Source organism: Temnothorax longispinosus, chromosome 5 (assembly GCF_030848805.1).
Source record: "Temnothorax longispinosus isolate EJ_2023e chromosome 5, Tlon_JGU_v1, whole genome shotgun sequence".
Taxonomy (NCBI): Eukaryota; Metazoa; Arthropoda; class Insecta; order Hymenoptera; family Formicidae; genus Temnothorax; species Temnothorax longispinosus.
This window is the reverse complement of record NC_092362.1, coordinates 1,693,803-1,712,742: the sequence shown is the minus strand read 5'-3', so window position 1 is coordinate 1,712,742 and position 18,940 is coordinate 1,693,803. Positions and strand designations below refer to the sequence as shown.

General features: G+C 44.8%; 1 protein-coding gene and 1 long non-coding RNA gene across 3 annotated transcripts in view; one reads left to right on the top strand and one right to left on the bottom strand.

The window, feature by feature from the left end:
* The window catches only part of Ken (ken and barbie), a 35,017-nt gene extending 23,198 nt beyond the window's left edge, over positions 1 to 11,819 (bottom strand). Inside the window, exon 1 of one of the 2 annotated variants that reach the window (XM_071779684.1) lies at positions 8,597 to 11,819. Coding sequence is in view for 1 of the 2 variants with exons in the window: in XM_071779682.1 (XP_071635783.1) it covers positions 6,199 to 6,249 (51 nt within the window). In the remaining variant the exon portion in view is untranslated. Of the gene's footprint in view, positions 1 to 6,198; positions 6,394 to 8,596 lie in introns of those variants that run through there. The other variant, XM_071779682.1, reaches the window with a different exon arrangement.
* Positions 11,820 to 12,148: 329 nt separating this feature from the next.
* The window catches only part of LOC139813873 (uncharacterized), a 39,450-nt gene continuing 32,658 nt past the window's right edge, over positions 12,149 to 18,940 (top strand). Inside the window, exon 1 of the long non-coding RNA XR_011732285.1 lies at positions 12,149 to 17,958. This is a non-coding gene — a long non-coding RNA (uncharacterized lncRNA). The remainder of the gene's footprint in view (positions 17,959 to 18,940) is intronic.

The window sequence follows — 18,940 nt, the reverse complement described above, 5'->3', positions numbered from 1 at the left end:
GGGCGAACGAGCGAGCGAGTCCCGAAGGGGCCTCGAGTGTACGAGCCGGGGCCCCGCGATAGATGAAAGTGAAAGGAAAGGTAGAAAGGGTTGGCGGAGGTAGGTAGGTACTCGCGGGGCCGCTGTTACTCGTGCTGTTACTCGCGGTATATGCCCGAGCCGCCCGCGGGGGCCCGCCGCGCAAGAGCGCGAGATTTACAATCGCCACGAGTCCCAGAACGGGCCCAGAAAACGAGCGGGCAAAATACCAGCCGGGCGGTCGCCGAGCCGAGCCGCGCCGCGCCGGTCGTGTACCTGCGCCCATGCAGAGGCGAGTACCGGCGTACGTAGAGCCACGTATATATACGTTATATCCGCGCTATATCGCGGATCGTAACGCCAAGCTTTCCTGCGGTAAGAGCGGCGAGGGACGATTATGTTTTCTTGCGAGGCCCCGCGTGGGCGCGAGCGGCTCTCCCGTCATGCGATTCCGCGCCCGACTTTAACGATAATTTTCTGTTACGACCCGCGCTGGCCGCGCGACGCCAGGCACGGGATCCAGCCGCACATTCGCCAAGCTGTAAAATTGTGTAATATTCCGGTGGCGAAATTATGTTCGTATAATATCACATCTACGTGAAATGTATATATATAGACGATCAACGCGGCCCGAATTACGATAATCCTTTCATTTTTTGGCGGTTACCGTAATGGTAACCGGCTACCGAACAATACCCGCGCTCGAGAGAAGCCTACAATCTTGATAAATATATTATTTTTGAATTACGTAATAATGGTGGTACCTAGCGTTTTCGTGAAAGCCAGGTAAGATATATGTTAGGTTTCGAAAGGTCCGTATCTCTTTGGTAACATCGAAGGGCCGAAAGCAGAGTATTAGGTAACTAGGAAATATATTCAAACAATGATCTTTTCTGCGTGGGATAACACGAGTCGTAGGTCGTAGGACGCAGATCTCTTTTCATGCGGCATTTCAATTTACAATATTGACTGTGGTTGTGCATTTGGTAATATTACAACATATATTTCTTGCGCTAATATGTAACATGTTTCAATGACGAAGATTGATTAACGCACATAATTAATATAATATATGTATCACATGTAATTTGTAAACGTTTCTAGAAAGACATGTTTCTAAATGAAATCAAACTTCAGGTATCGTTTCTCATTTATTATTTTCTTTCCTCAAATTATTCAAACTCTACAAACTAGTTAAGTGGAAAGAATAAAGAATAAACATATATATATATAACCATTTTATTTTAGCTTATATATATATAAGAGATATTATATACTATATACTATATTTCTAAGAGTAAAATTAGTTGCGAAGAAAAAAATAAATTATTAAGTTTTAATTTGCAAGAGCAGCTGGTAATGAAGAAAAGTGCAAAAACTTAATTTGTTCCGTGTAAATACTGTAATCGACAAATCACTTAAAAGTTCGAGCAGATCGCAGATTGGAATGACACATGATAAACGACTAACCGCTACGAAATTCCGCAAGAGAATTTACGAGACTCTCGAGTGCCAAACTTTCAAGGTTGCGACACGTCCAGGCAGACGGGTTTATTCGATCGTGTTGCGAACGAGCTGATGTTGGAATTCGTACGAAACTTTCTTCGCAAACTATGACGAAGGAGCGCGCGGCGGCGCGCGTTGCGCATGAAACTCATTTTAGAGACGTGATATTTGAGATAACCCGTATAACACAACGCGAACAACCGTATTTACAACAATCGACGGAAATTTCATCGACCGTCGTAATCGTACCTGCCAATTCGGCACGACTCTCGGCACAGGTGAAAGTATACGCGGCGAACGAAACATTTTCGCCTAACGTCCTAAATCGTTGAAGTCACGCTTTTCGCAAGCCGCCGTGGCTGTTTTGGTAAACGGCGAGGAAAAGTGAATTTTTCGAATCCTTAATCGCCGTCCCGCGAATTATTTGTAAAGCCTTGTAAGAGTTCTTAACCCGTTGGCGCTCGAGCTGCGAGCGCCGCATCTGGATCAAAAATTATTTTCCGTCTAACGCGGCCGTATTAGAACGGTGTGTGTATATATACATCACCAAAAGGAAAGGTGTATTTTAATGGCGCATTTTCAATCGCATATGTGCAATTTCTAGCTACGCCGAGCTGCATTTTAATTTTCCAGCCACCAGATACGTATTTCCTTATACAGATCGCTCGGAAAGATCTGAGAACGCGCGTTGGCAGAATTCCGTCAACTGGAAAAGGGAATTAAACCTCGGCATGATTATAATTATCCGTTGTGAGGGATTCATCGGTTTGCGTCACGTTTTGATAAATGTCGCATAGGATTCTAACGCGCCCCCGATTCAGCAGTGTAACAATAACGGACGCTACACACATGAGCTCGTCCAATTAAATTCCCTTCGGGGTGGATCGACAAATGCATAACGATAACTATCCATGTTCGTCCGCGCATCGATTTTCACGGCTAATTTTGCTATTACACGCAACGACGTAACTATAATAGGGCGGTCATTTCTCCGGCCGTTTCCCTATGATCTACCCAGTGGAGTTTCCTGCAACGAGAAGTCTTTGGACAGTGGTGAATAATCACCCGGAATTAGCCTCTCACTGGCAGCGAAATGGCTTTCGTAGCCTCGAACCGTTCGAAAACGTTATTTACTCGCTCCTGTATTGTCGGAATCCTATACCGCTCGAACGTGAAATGGTCGGAAAAACCTTTCCGGACAGTTGCGCGCTAGATTCCCTGAATCGCTTATAACAAACTTGCAACACCTTTGCCCGCGATCCTACACGTCAGCGAGTCCAGACAGACAATATTATACATGTAGGTAAATTTATTCACCGTGCGTCCGTAAACTTGCAACTTTGTGCAACTTTATGCAAACCGTTGCGCATTACATGTCGTTAGATCGAATATGCTTCCCCCCCCCCCCCGACCTAGTGAATTTAGATAAAGTATCGTCCTTCGTATCTATGCACCATAACCGCGTCTGCATTACATAGGTCGATATTGCGCAGGCCATCCGACATCCGACCGTCATACTTGTCGGGTGATCGGATTGACCATTCGATGAAAAATATCCGGAGAAAATGTAAAAATAAAAAACAGACGTCATTCTCTTGTTTGCAAAAATTATACGGCGATTTGCTTCTATAAGAATGCGGGATTGTCTTTAAACAGAACTCTATCCAATAATTTATAATCAATTACAACACTAAGAATTGCTGTAACTATTTACAATGAGTCCAATGAGTGCCGATTATTATTAATTTTCTCCATCGTTTGATACTTTTTCGACGAAACTCCGAATGATCGATAAATTGTTTCTTTAATAAAGTAATATCAAAATTGAATATGACGATCAGATTCACATTACATCGATGTTATAACTGGTAAGATATTAATGCGCGGCTCAGTAGAATCAACAAGTGTGGATCCACGAGACGACGTCGTAGTCACGTCGTCGTCGCGCGAATCGATCGCGAAAGGAGACGCGAAAGAAGAACACGCCGTGGCGAGAAACGGGAATAAGAACTTCCTCCCTCGCGGCGTGAATCGCACGCGCGGATTCCCACGGTGCGAGATAAGGCGCGAGCCGGGAGATAAAGAGAGACCACGAGGAGAGAGATGTGAAGGGGAATACGGGAGAGAGGAAAAAAAAGAGAAGGGAAAAGGATGATGGGAAGAGAAAGGACGGCGGGAAGGAGGAGGAGGAGGATGCGTGGAGAGCGGCGGAGAGGGAAGGAGAGGCGAGGACGATGTGGGAAAAGAGGAAGCTAATCAGAAGCGGAAGTACGCTCTGGCGAGGCCCGAGGCCTTGAGAAGGCATAGTCGGCCGCGTGGCTTTTAGCTCTCTTAATTGCAACTTCATTTAACGCGCCGTTCGGCCAATCCGGACCTCGCATGCCGGGAATAGCGCGTCTTAATAAGCATCTTATCGCGCGTACGCCTGAAGAAGAAACGCCTGAGAAGGGAACGGACGAACCGTGGAAGGTGGAAAAGTACGAGGCGAAAATATGAAGCACACGAAGAAAAGTGCGTTTTGTCTTCCTGCGAGACGAATTGACGCAATTCGCGGCGCAAATCGCGGATATCATCTTCTGGTTTCTGTATCTTTAATGCGAGCATATTTTAAGCGTAAGTCACGTTTTATTTCTACAATTTTGCAAAAGCAGAATGTTGCTTTTAAACTATACCTATATCTGAGGCACCTGTATAGTCTCGAGCAAGGTCTCGAGTTTTAATTGTAACTACATAAAAAAAAAAGGATTGCACGAGCGAGCGTTATGAGCGTATTTGTTTTGGAAACGCGGAAAAGCGATAGCGAGATCGATAAGGGGTTTACGAATATCCAATTAGCACTTGCGTCGTTTATCTGGATTGCAGTTATCTCGCGATATCCACGTTAATGACATCAAGCTGCGATAATAGAATACTCAATAGAATCATTGATAAAAATTGCGATAACTCTACATTCTCGCGTTTATTCGCGAACACTCCTCCTATAATTTATTTCGAGAAATAGTTTCTTCCTTAACAGTGAGTAGAAACTTTATTGGTGATTAAAATCGTATTCGATTCGATAGGTTGCCCCCGTTATTAGCAGAAATGACTCAAGTCAGTTTACTTAACGCAAATCCAATATTACTCACTCCGTGGTTTGTTTCAGTTTTTTCCATATCGATTGATTGATATCAGTGCGTATCAGATGCGTGTTCTACATCGCTGCCGATCTGTGATGTTTCACAGATTACAAAATCGTTTATTATCTCCTTAATTAATTACAATTGATCTCGTAACCCACTTCTGTCTTGCTCGGCCGATTACTTAACAATTGAAAATATTCTCGAAAAATGTCAAGTGCATGAATTGATCTAGCGGAACGACAAATTAATCCCGTAACAAGTTAAAAATGGCAAAACTTAATGCTATTAACATGATATTTGAATATAAATCATTATTTTTATATTATTAAATATTAAATTATTAATTTATTTTTAAATATAAATTATTATTTTTATATTTTATAAAAAAGAGAAGTCTCTTAATTAGACGTTACTGTTTGCAAAAAAACAGGAATTCTTTCCCATCGAAACGGTGCATGCAACATTTGACGTTCGCAATATTTTTCTCTGTCAATTAGTAAGCGCAAATGGATATTAATTATTCATAATTGCTCGGCACAGAGATACTCTTTTTTCGCTCATCTTTTTCTCATGGCCGTGCAACGTGGTAATTGCACGTCGAGTTGGGCATCTCCGCAAAACGGCTTCGGCAAATTTAAGGAGAGTGACGATGGAATGTATACGGAGGCACAAATAATTATCATCAAATGTTTGCGGTCGCACGTTAAATGATTTGACCATAAATCTCCGTTGCGAATTAGGTTCTCGATGTATAGTTTAGTGAAATCGGACAGTTGACATAGTCAAATTTATTCGCGCCGACGGTAGTGCGAATGACTCCGTAGCAAGCTATTGTTAATTAACGTGTAGAAACTCATTTGCAATTTGCGTTAAACATTTTTAAGCATTAAGAATTATCAGCTGCAAAATCGGTTTTACTCAGAAAAGTTAGTTTCTTTCAATTTCCTTTGAATACTTTATGCTTCAGTTAAAAGATAATAATTTGACAAGCTTAAAAATCTTTTATCATTTGTTTCACATGAGTTAATATTAGAAGAGGAATAAAGATAAAATAAATTATACAAACAAATGGAATGAAGATAGTTTCAGAGCGCGTGATTCAGAACAATAATGAAGTTAGAAGTAGAGAATATATACATATAGGGGTAAACAGTACAGTTGTTGGCCACTCTACAATGATTGGCCACATCTTAAAAAATTAAAGAATATAAAGAAACACTATTAAAATGTGTTTAATTATAAAAAAAAATAATTATTATAATATTTTTGTATTTATAATTAAAAACATTGTAATAGTAGTTTCTTTATAATCTTTAATTTTTTAAGATATGGCCAATCATTGTAGAGTGGCCAACAACTGTACTGTTTATCCCTAACAAGTGATAAATATTTGCATCACGGAACGTTATTTCCTTGTTTGGATTCTGTCAAAACTAAAGTTGGATTTAATAATTGATAGTAAATTTTTCTGAATAATATCGAATTTACATAAATTCAATTTGCACACGCGTATCTTAAAAAAAAAGGAGTATTTGCATCTGCTGTCGCTTACCAAAAGGAACTTTCTCGCGTCGCGATTATTGTCGTATCCAGACGCGCGCATGAAGTGGCGCGGGCAAAAAGTCTCGCGGGAACACGGGAATTTCGGACTGGTTCACCTTTCGGGGCCCGACGGCGAATTTTGTCGCTGCATTTGCGGTATATGTACGATGAGCACTCTATGCAGCCCGTGAACTACGTTAAGAACGCCGCCGTGCGAGCTCTCGTCCGCGAGATAATGGCAAGATGAATGCGAAATGGCGAACGCGCAGAGGCACCTTTCGATACGCGACCTTGACTGGAGATCGCTTTTTCTCTCCACGATTCGTCATTCCACGCCATTGATGACCACACTGGACTCCGCGAGAGAGGAGCGGCTCGTCGTTCCTCTTTTTTTCTTCTTCTTCCTCTTCTTCTCCGTTTTGTCTTTTTCTCTCGAAACGGTTACACAACAATCGTCCATATTGCGACCATGGTGCGCCGCTGAACTTGAATTATTGTGCTCAGAAGAAGTTTTCCTGCCTTCCCGCGTATCCTCCGTCTCTCTCACGAGAGAGTTTACAGCTGCCTATTACGACGTATGATATTAAGCGTATTTCATTCGCCGCAGAGACGGTTTCACTCGGGTTTCCTGTTTTTCCTGCTTTTATTTTTTTTTGTTATTTTTTGCTTTCCTACTCCCAAGGCAACTCCGAAATTATCGCGATGGTCAAAATAGCAAATGCCATCAAGGTACTTTCAAAATTTCTACACGTATGAATCATCGACGATAAGAATGTCAATATAACATGTTTGTCATCAAACATATATTTGGCGTAAACACGTTTATTACTAAAATGCCTTTTTTCATCACGTATAAAATACTAGGAATAAACAAATATTTATTTGTACTAATAACGTCGAATAATTTTCACCTTTTTATCGAATTACGCGAATCTCTACTAATTATTCATTATATTTTCGCTGATGGCGAACAATATTTTTTTCCGCGATATTATCGCTAAAATAAACTTATATTAATAGATATTGGTGCGATAAGACTCGCACTTGGTCGGCTTAGCGTAGTTATACTGTGTTTAATGAGTTTAGTTGCATACTTCTATATGAGTTACATAATTTAGCGTGATCTTTCAAATGGAAACTGGAACAGTTTTTTAAGACAATAACTATGTCATTTGCGTTTCGTGGTTCCGCCGATATTCATATTTTCTCATTGTCAGCGCTGTTCGCCGCAATCTATCTACCTGTCTCTCGTTACACACGTTAGGCCTGGCCGTCGTTTTTACTACCAATTATGTCGCCGCATTAATTTGCACCGCCTCCTGCATCCAATCGCATGGAATGTCAGTCCACAACCGCGACAATTGCCTCATTATCGCTGGCAGTTTCACCGTTTCATTTATAAGATACAAAGTGACATAAGCCTTGACGACAAGTGAAAGAATTGACGGATTAGATGATACCGTGTGCGTGCATGCGTGTGCGTCTAAATATACGAATAAAAATCCGACGTTTATTAATGATGAAAAATGTCAAAAGAATTATGAAGAATAACCGCTATGTATAAGAATCGTATCGCCGAGTTTTCTCGCGCGATTAGTGCCGATCGTCGTCAAATCGATACCTGTATCTTTTCACTTTATCATATCATATCCAAACATTTTATAACACTATGTCGACATTACATCATCGATCATCCTTAACCCTCACTTGAGCATGCCGAACGTAGCCACCGCGATAGAACAACACTCCATTGAAATATGGAGTTACGATAATAAAAAGATCGAGTCAAAGTCATTTTAATTCGACATTGTAGCACGATTTACCCCAAATTATAATATATCTTCTTTTTACCTCGTTTAATTTATCTCTGTACGAGTGATATATTATGCATCAGGAATTATACGGAACCATCGGCTCGGAATTGTTTTATTCGCATGGACAACTTCGGAGCATAAATTGCCTCTGGATCGCCACGCAACGAAACGGCGTACTCCGAATCACTCGAATTTTAAAGCGGTTAAAATTAACACGATTATTCGTTGCCACAATTATAGTCAACAGGATATAACTAGCGTGAAAAACAAACTTAACTTTATCTGCGCTTATCGTTTATGGTACCTGTCGATTGTCTATACGCCAGGTTCGACCGTCAGTATAAACGTAGAATATATCACTGGCGTGAGAAACAAGCGTGTCGCGTGGCATGCAACGAATAATCTTTAAATCGCCTCTTGCAAGCTATCGATTTGCCGGGTGCGATCAATTAACCGGCCGGTTCGACGAAAGAGACGTGTCGCCGTTTTGGTCTTAACGCCCGCGAGAACAGATTTCCGAGGGGAAAGAACCTTATATAATCGAATCGGTATCGTACCTAGGAAAATTATATGAGCCGTGCTCATTTTTCTCACCTTGCGCTTTTTCTACTACTGCGCTCGCTGTCCAACGTGTGGTCGCTGACGGTAGGTCCAGGGTGAGCAACGCGACGCAGTATATATCCCACGGGACTATCTCGTCGAGTCACGTGAAAAACATTCTCTTTGCGAGCCGGCGGTGACGAGCCGAGATCCCGTGACATCGGCGACGTGGACGACGCTGCTGCGGGCACGTGACGTACATTGATATTCCACGGTATGGATCACACACCACTGACGGGCACGGGAGAAACAGATCAGTCGCGGTAACGTCGAACGAGAGAAACGTGCACGAGAGGAGCACGCTCGCGATCGCGGCGAGCTCGAGATGTACCGGCACTTTTGTAATCACTTCACACTCGCGGACATGATCTCGCACGGCGGACAAGAGGAGATCCACCACCTTCGAGGATGTCGTTACTCGCAATCAGCCGTTCTTCGCGATCCTCCTGGTCAATTCGCGTTTCATCTCACTGCTTTGCTGTTTTGCGCCCGCTTGCGCGCTGTCACACGTGGTTTTGTCTCGGCAACGCATACAGGCGCGCTACGTACAGCGCGCGCTTCCTCCGATTTAGATCACCTGTAAACTCGACGCGAGGAGATTCGCCGCGATGAGAAGAGCAGACGTTACGCCGACCCGTTACGGGGACGATCGTCGACGACGTCCGCGACAATGATAAAGGGCGACGATGACGATGACGACGGAGAACTTTTTTTTTTCCTCCAACGGGGTCTGCTCCGTTGACTGCCCAGGGTCAACCGGCTGGCTCTGCGCGCGGCACTTTTACCCGTTGGGTACTCTCAAGGACTCGGAGGTGGCTCCTATTCCTTTCTCTTATCCTTTCGCGCGCGCGCCTTTTTTATCCCGCTAACCTTTTTAAACGCACTTTTAATTCCGCTCGGCCGCGTGTCCCCGGCGAACGTTTGCCGCCCGGTGGTTCCCCGATGGTATTATCTCGGTATTATCGCTCTTTCTTTTTTATCGCGGATTACCGAAAATTTCTCTCGCCGTTGCCTTCGCGAATTCAGCGTCGTCGTCGTGCGGCGCGACGCACCGTGACGTTCGGCAGGAGAGCGGGAGAGCGGAAAGCGAGTGGATCTCGCCACATCCGGATCGTCTTTCAGACTCGTCCTTCGCTACCGCGGTCTGCTCTCCGCCTCTTTCTCCACGTTCCGAGAGAGCGAGCCTTCTTCCCTCGGCCCGCTCGACGTCTTCCTCGTCCTCGTCGTCGAACCACGCGACGGTCGCGAGGACTCCTGTCCTCCGCGCGAGAAATCCGCGTCCTCCTCCTGCGGTTTTCGCGCACACGGTTGTCGTATCGCGGTCTGTTCCTCTCCTCCTCCTCCTCCTCCTCCTCCTTCTCCTCCTTCGCCTTTTCTCCCTCTCCGTCTCTGACTGTCTCTCTCTCTTTCTTCGCTGTCCTTTTCCCTTCCGCGTCTCCCTTTCCGTCTGTCTGTCTCCTTTCTCTTCTGCGTGTTGTAATCCCTTTTGCGAAACTTCTTGCGCCCGGACGAGGCGGCGAGGTAAAAGCGAGCGCGCTGTCGATCGTGAACTGAGGGAGAGAGAGAGAGAGAGACAGGTTAAATTTGCACGCGAATACCGCGCGTCGAGTCCTTCCACGGTGGTGCAGCTACTGGGATGCCGCTCGATGATAATGATGATGATAATGATAATGTTGACGAATGACGATGAAGACTACTCTCCTAGCAACTCCGGAAACGAATTACCGGTGGAATACCAGCGACTGTGACCTTGAACATTCGCGTTTCGCGCTGGACGGAGTGAAACGCGCGGGACCGATCACTTTCCATCGTTCGTTCTCGCTGTCAGCGCCGTGTCGCTCGCACGGCCGAGGCACAGCGCGACACTCGCATTTTCGCGATCCAGGTCCACCCCGACGACGGTGGAAAACTCGTCGTGACACCTCCGCACGCGCCGACACACCTCCGCGAGCGCGAGTGTATTTCGTGAAGCAGCGGACTAGAAAACGTTGTTACGCAATGAACGGAGCACCGTTCCTCTTCTTCTCTTCTCTCCTTGGGTTGTTTTCTTCTTTTCTCTAGTACGCCCTCTTCGGCTTCACCGGGACGCGTAGATTCTCCGGATCAGCGGAGCTCCTCGTCAAGGGCGCCGAAGGGGCGTCAGCATGATTCGCGATCATGCGAATCCGAATACACGCACGAATACACACGCTCTCACTGTCACTGTCTCTGTCTCTCCCTTTCTCTCTCTCTCTCTCTCTTTCTGTTTCCTCAGGAGAAAGAACGATATCGGAAGTCGGCGGAGAAAGACGGGCAGAGAGAGAGAGGCAAGAGATATTCGGCGGTATCCAGTCTACAGGAGGCAGGATCGGATTTTAGCGCGCGCAGCCACGCGCTCCCGTGAAGTCGACGGTTTCAACTTTTACTTTCAGCTCTTACACAACGCGGCCCGCTCTTGCTGGTACGTAAGCGGCGAGCGTGCAACGAGTCCTGGGTCTCAGCTTTGAAGTCTTCTTCTTGTGTTCTTCTCTTCTTATTATTCTTCTTCTCTTCTCTTTCACTGTTTCTTCCCTTCTTTTTTATTCTTCTTCCTCTTCTGCTTTTCTTCAGTTCCTTCACTTCCTTGTATCTCTTTTGCGTCAACAACTGTCAACAATCGTAGAGCCAACGAACTTTCGAAGAACAAATTTCAATCTCTAAAATTGGAGCTGTCAAATGTCTGTCGGAAACACTTCCTTGGAAATCCTTTCTTCTTGCGTTTGTAACCGAGGAGAATGCGTTGATTGACGAAAACACATGAGGGTTAAGCGTGTGTCACAGCAGGGGATTAGATCTGTTGTCTTCCAAATGTGTCATCCGCAAATGTTGAAGGTGATAATATATCGATGGCGCGATCGTGGGGGGTTCGCCCGTTTTAACGAGATCACTTCAGGCTTCAGGTAACTATCTAGGAGATCCGGTCGAGTTAATGCACTCCCGCAGGATATCCGGAAGTGGGAGGACACTCGGTTAACCACGTGTCCTCGCGGCGATCAGCGAGGATACTTGACGACGTTGTCAGTTTTCCTCGTGATGGTTCGTAACGCACTCCCGCGCGTATACAAGCGGTGACACTCTTGATTGAAGTCGACGTATGTTTTTCGCGCGTGTTCGCTATCTCTCTCTTTCTCTCTTTCTTTCTCTCTCTCTATCTATCTTTCTTTCTCTCCCACTCTTTCTTCTTGTTTCATTCTGTCTGTCTCTCTCTCTCTCCCCTCTCTCTTTGTTTTTCTCTCTCTCTCTCTCTCTCTCTCTCTCTCTCTCTTTCTCTTTACGTCGGAGGACTTCTTCAGGGAGAGAGGGTTCTCTTCCGGTCTCCGCGATGTGTCTCACTGCTCCTCGCTCCGTCGTAACTTTTGCGCAAAGCCGGGACCCTCTCTCACTCTCTACCTCTTCCTTTCTCTCTCTCACTCTCCCGCTCTCACTCTCCCTCTCGCTCGCGCTCTCTCTTTCTCTGTCCTAGGTAAGCGCGAAGAGAGGTAGAGCCGGTCGGCAGGAGGTGGCGGCGGCGGCGGCGGCGGCGGCGGTGGTGGTGGTGGTCGCCCACCAAGCGTTGGTAGTAGTGGCACATGAGCGATACTCCAACGTGTATCGGATGAGTACAACCACGACGGCGACTAGCGGCGGTAGTGGTGGTCATGGTAACGATGGTGATAGCGACAGTAGCTGTAATAGTGGCGGAGAGGTAGTGGCAAAGAAGAGGCCAGGTGTGGGCCTCTAGATTTATGGGGTTCAGAAAGGGTTGAGGGTCCGAAAAGTGCGTTTCTCCCTGCGAGCTCCCCCAGCGTTATACTCCGCATCGGTGAGGAGGCTTTGCGAGTTCGTGAGTTTATTTGTAAAACGATCGTGGTATTGGTTCCTCGTTGAGTGGCACCTTTCCTCTGTCTTTCTCTCGCTCTCGCACACCCTTGCGCCACCTCTCCTCTCTACATCTCTCTGCCTCTCTGTCCGTCCCTTTCTCTCTTTACGTGTCTCTCTATCTCTCGTTTTCCCTTTCTTGCTCTTTCTCCCCCACCATAAGTATCCCACCTACCACTACCTTCCTCCACTCTTCCTTTCCCCACTAGTGCTCTCACTATTGCATTACAAATAGCTCTCTTGCCTAGGTCTTATTGGTGAGGTGTCGCTCTCTCTCTCTCTTTCTCTCTCCCTCTCTTTCTCTTTCTCTCTTTCTCTCTCTTTCTCTCTTTGTGTAACACAGATCATATGCGCGTGTATAGGTACACGTGTACATTGCACGTCTTCGCTTATACACGCGGTGGTTTACATGTTCCGCCAGTGCACATGCACAAGGCGATAAGAGCATACTCTCTGGTCTCCGTCCGTTTTATTGAAGCACGATTTTCCCGTCTTTCTGTCTTTCTCTTTCTTCCTCACCCCTATCCTTCTGTTCTGACTCGCCCTGTCTCCTTTCTACAGCCCCGCGCTCTCTCTCTCTCTCTCTCGCTCCTTCTTCTCCCCTCTCTTTTATCTTTCTCTCAATATTGCTCTAACGTACGCGAAGACGCACACCAGCTCAGCCTCTATGCTCTGGTTTTGCCATCCTCGTCATTCGTACGCGACAAAATAGAAGCACTCCTTGTCGTCGCAATGGTGTAATATAAGAACGAGCGTTCACGTCAGCAAGCGCGCGCGTAAAATACGTAAGAATGAAGCGAATGCCGCAGTCGTAATCTGCTATTAGCTTCTTCCTAGTTCCTCCAGTCTTTTCACATCCTTCGCTACCTGCCGACAGTTCCTGTTCCTTCCGTTGTATCCATTTGTCTTCTCTCACATTTTTCTTCCCTCTCCATTTCTGCATTTACGATTTCTACTCCGCCTTTCGTCTCCTTTCTTCCATCTTCTTATTTTGCTTCCAAATACATTTTTTGTCTAGTTCATTCATTGGCGAGGCCTCCATATTCCTACGATTCTCACTCCGCCCTCGTCCCTTCCATCTTTTCAAGAGTTTCTCCATACTTTTTTTCTTCCAATTCATTGGTGAAGTTGCTCCTCCCACACGTTTCCTTTTCTCTGTCCTTCCTTTTTTTTCTATCTCATTATTACGACGTTTAAACTGCTCTTTTTAATGCCGGTTCATCAATCTCAATTTACTTCCTTCTTTTAATTTACATGAAAAGACGACATACAAATACAAGAAATATATTTTGCAACATATTTTGTGTATTTGTATGTCGCCTTTTTATTAATTACTCGCTGTCCTTGAATGTAATATTTTGAAAAAACATTTGTGACATTAAACTTACAAGATCTAAATCACAAAAAATTTATATACATATTTTTACTGAAACTAAATGTGGTTTTACTTTTCAGCCTTTTAGATTATTGAAATATATGACAATTTGCGTATGAAAGAAAGAGAAAGAGAGATAAAAAGAAAGAGCTAAAAATAGCTCAAAATGAAAATGACTTGTATCGAATTGAAGTACGAAATTTTCTGCGTTATCTTCAGGCGCTCGCAAAACAACGAACTGATCATTATTTCGGTCTACCTTTTCCTTTCTCGCGCCTTTCTCCTATAACTCCGCGCAACTCTTCCATTCATTCTTCCTTACTGTCTCTCTTTTTCTTTCTCGCTTGCGCGCACTCTCTTTCAAAAAACACGGAGGCGGCCCCACGTAAAGGTCTCTTTCTCATCAAGTGGAATTATATCGACATGATGGACGCTTGTTGCAGCGACTCGGGCGTTTCACGAGCGATCGATCGCGAAATGCTTGAATGATTCGACGGTAAACACCGTCCGATTAATGTCCATCACTCCGTTCGCGAACTGGACCACGGTTTTTCGTTCGTCGATCGGTAAACACGTATTCGTTCGCGATCGGACAGTCAGAACTGCGATTGAAACCGGTATAATTTTGTCGAGCATCAAAGATTTTGATGATTGCAGAAAATGATATCCGGCTCGTTATTAGGATTAGAATGCCGAGAAATAAAATCGACGATACTAGTTTTAATTCCCGCTTACATCACACTCCTCATGAGAGTAAAATATTACGGATTAATTATGAATAGTTGAGTAAAAACAGTTACGTGAAAAAAAACTCATCGACCAGAAACATACGTCGGAACGTGGATTAATAAACGTATCTGCTTTGTCACCGTTTTATATAACGAAGTCATTATTGAAAACGGCGCGATTATTTTTAATTTGAAGCGAGAGTCATAACAGGGTCGTGTCAAAAATGTGTTATGCAAGTAAGCCTGAAGTCTGAATATGCGCGCATATTCTCGCATCGCATCGTTCGTTAAACGCCATCATTAACCGCCTTCGTTAACAAGAATTTTAAATGTCTAATCGCGAGTATTTATTATCATAGCGAAACGGGTTTGCATGCGGCGCGACATGCGAACTGTCGTGCGCCGCCTTCGCTTTTAGTTCGCTTTTAATGTGCGGCCGGCTCTATCTTTCGTTCTCATATCCCCCGCTCGTCGCTCCGCAAGGCGGATTGTCATCTCGATCGGATCTGGTACGCATGACGATGCGTACGCGCGGGGATTGCAGCAACGACGGCTATACTTAGCGCATTAGACGAATCTCGTCCGAGGGCCGCGGACGAAAGGAGGTCGGTGGAACAGCTGATGCGGCCACTGATGCGACGGCCGCTACGATGCGATGCAGCGGATTTGGTATTTGGTGTGACGGCGCGCGGCGTCTTTACCATATCTCAGCGCGCTTTCAGCTTCCTTCTTCCAGCTGCTGCGGCCTTCCGCGCTTGCTGCAAAAACAGCTGGCGGAACGAGGAATCGCAACTTATTCTTTTAACACTTAGTAGTGCATGGATATTGCGCACTTACAACAGTAGCATACCCAATGACGTTACGCTGCGTAACTATATAACTCTTATTCAGTTAATTTTTGAATTTTTGTAAATCTAGTACGATGGATTATTTAACGCAAACACTCGGTAATTAAACAGAAAAGTTGCGTTATAAATATGGAAATATGCAAAATATGCAATTTATAATTATGTTTATAAATATAAATATTCAATTGTGTAATTTTTAAACAATTGTTAGATCGATGTCTTAGAATCTCGTGTCAAATAACAAATTAATAAAACAAGCAGTAACAGATCATGTGTTTTTTATTCTTTGAAAAACACTATTATAATTACTAATTTGGTTATTAGTATCTCCAGGTTGAACCGAATAATAAATGTTCGCCAACCTGAGGTTTACCCTTTTCGCATAACCGTGAAAAATGTCAACCGCTCAACTGATCATTTAATCGTTAATCGATGAGAAATCCGTGACCTTTTGGGCAAATATAAACTTGCGAACGAGTAATAACCCTCGTACAGATTCCTCGAGATTAGCACGCCCGGTATCGACGATCAGTTGGTATTTCTTTTTCTGTAAACGCTTGTCTGTTTCGCGAATGAAACCTCGCGACTATGCAAATCCAAAAAATAAATATCGTCGACGCGCGAAATGATTTATCGATGAATAACTCGCCTGAAAAGTCGAATCGTTATCGGGCAAAAGCGCAAAAGCGGCCGCGTTATTTCCGAAAGAAGCGTCGCGATTCTCACGCCGCCGATGCGTTACGCACAAATATTTGCGCCGCGTGCTATCACAGTCTGATATATTAATTGCACGATCTCCACCGATATACCATTGGCAATGCCGTTCGCGCCCCAGCACTATTTATTTATTTATGATGCGGTCTAATTTACAATCGGTACACGAGAAGGCCAAGCGCGTTGCGTAATCGCTGCAGGGAGCATGCGGCTGGTGTTTATCATTATGCGCGGAAGAGAGGAGAGAGAGAGAGAGAGAGAGAGAGAGGGGGGGGAGAGAAAGAGAGGGAGAGAAGAATCACAAGGTCCTCCTTCTCGGTGCCTCGGCACACATGCAATTAAACACTCTGCTCTTTCCCCCGTTCTCGCCTTCGTGGCATGTTTATGCTTCCGAGGCTCCAAGAGCTTCAGTCTTTTCAAGTGACATGGTCTTCATGATACACGTATACTATCATTTTATTTAGAAGTACACATATTAGTCTTCTCATTCATCAATTTTATTTGTACAAATTGGCAAATTTGCGTAAATGTATTCCTATCTGAATTTCTATTGCCAAATTTACATAAATTTAAACGTTATATAAGTTTAATTTAAATTAAAATCATATAAATTTAAAGTTTGGAAAATTTATGCAGATTTGCCAAGCTATAAACAAATAAAGGTACAATATTACCTCGCAATAGATGCTTAATCTTGTCTGAATTTTGCAAATTAATACTCACCTTTGAAGCCTATGTCATAAGCAGAGCATTAGCTATGTGACATAATATTTAACAATCACGAAAGCATCGTGACTTTTTCCCATGAGACCATTTCACCATTCCTTTCAACTGCTTTCATTTCCATTCTCTCCTCTTATCCTCTTTCACTCCACTTCGTTAATGCGCCTTTTTCACCTGTCTACCTCACTTTTCTTCGTTTCTTTTTAAATGTTCTCGTCCGGCGAAATGGTCGGACTTATACCTAGTGATCGTTGTACCTTTCCCACAAACTCGAGGCTGCTTCAAGTCGTCCCTTCTTTCGACATCCCTTTCACCGAGACCGAGCGAGAGAAGGGCATATCTCTCACGAAAGAGATTGTGCGAAAGGCGAAGGGAGGAGCAACGAGGAGCAACGAGGAGCGTTAGAAGAACGAAGAGATAACTGGGATGACGAAGGTGCGCGGGCGGGGAGAGGATGGAGAAAGAGAACACAGAGCCGAGAAGTGGAAAGGCCGGGAGAGATCCAGTTTGAGCGTTGTATGTTAGATCCTCTCTCGCTGGTCCCGCACATTTCGAGATAGGATTCGTTTTATTGCAAATCCGGTTTGCTCTCCGGTGTGCACGACGAGAGCGAGCTCACAGCTGAAAGCCGGACACGGAAAGGGAGGGCGGGAAGGAGGAGAGGGAGAGTCGCGGGAAAAGGAAAGGGCTGCGTGTAACCTGCGTGGGGAGGAATCTTTCTTTCTTTCGTTCCGCCAACACCGTGGCCCTCCCCCCGTTCTCCTGCTCGCCCCCCGCGCGTTCGCCCTTTCTCCTCTTGTTCTATTAGTCGTTGCTGCTGCTGCTGCTGCTGCTGGCTGCATCGCTGTACCCGTCGCCGCTCCTTCCGCCGTTGCTGTTACCGGCTGTCAGCCGTTTGCTCGTCGCACGAGAGATAGTGGTGGTGGCCAGTTGATGGAAGTGACGAAGGTGGAAGTGGTGCCTAGTTTCAAGGTTGCCATTTCAGACTCGCGAGTCTCGGCGCGCGCGTTACACACGTTAATTAGACATTACGCTTCGCATCTGACTCGACGTAACGCTCGCGAAACGATCAATATTAATGTACTCGCATACGTAAGTAGAAACTTATAAGCAGGAAACTAATTAAAAATATATGATTTGAAAAATAATCTGAAAGAGATGGGAAAAGTGGAAACGTTTATCTAACATAAGATAAGCTGCAAGATAAGATCACTTTATCCAAATTGAATCTTTGGTATTATTCGGTATATGTTCAATAACGCTATTATCAGCGTCGTCGATTAAATTTTTCCTTAAGCGAAAACCGATAAATTGAAAAATGATAATATTCCCGTGATTTATTACATCAACTGTACCTCGCTAATGGATAAGCTTTGCCTTCCCGCGCGAAGTATTGCAAAATCTCGCGCTCCGGAAATATGACTATGGATTATGTGACTTAGCATAACATTTACGACCGTTTTTGTTGCATATACATACGGTACGGTAGAAAAATACGCACGTGCGGCAGATTGGATCGATAATCAGGCCTCAGGCACGGCGAGCGAAAGGATTCTCGGGCATCTTGGAGCGCGCGGGCACTTTTTGTCGCGCGGACGCTTAATGAAAGGCGGTAACGCCTCTTCGCGGAAAGATACGAGTAGATTCTAAAATAGGAACGAGGTTGCACGGGCGTGTGCACTTGTCATTAGCATCGATAGATGCTTATTTGCGCGCCTCGCCGGGAAACGGACGATGGAGTTCCGCGAGCGCTTCGAGGACTTAAAAAAATCAGTGTCGATCGTAATCAATAACCGAGTCGAGTAATCCCAGAACAGTTTCGCTCGCAGATATTTCGCGACTACTACGAGTCAAACGTTTCGTCGAAGATGTAAAAAGAAATTCGTCCTGTCGAAGCTGTGGATCGTCGACTCAAGTCGGAGTCGCCGTCACTGCGCAAAGGAATTCAATCTCATTGCCTTTTTTCCTCAGAAGATGGAAAAAGATATGATCGAGGAGTATCTCGGACATCAATTTTTATGCACATATTTGCGCGGCTTGCAAAATATCAGCGTGCCCGAGCTCGTTCGCTGAG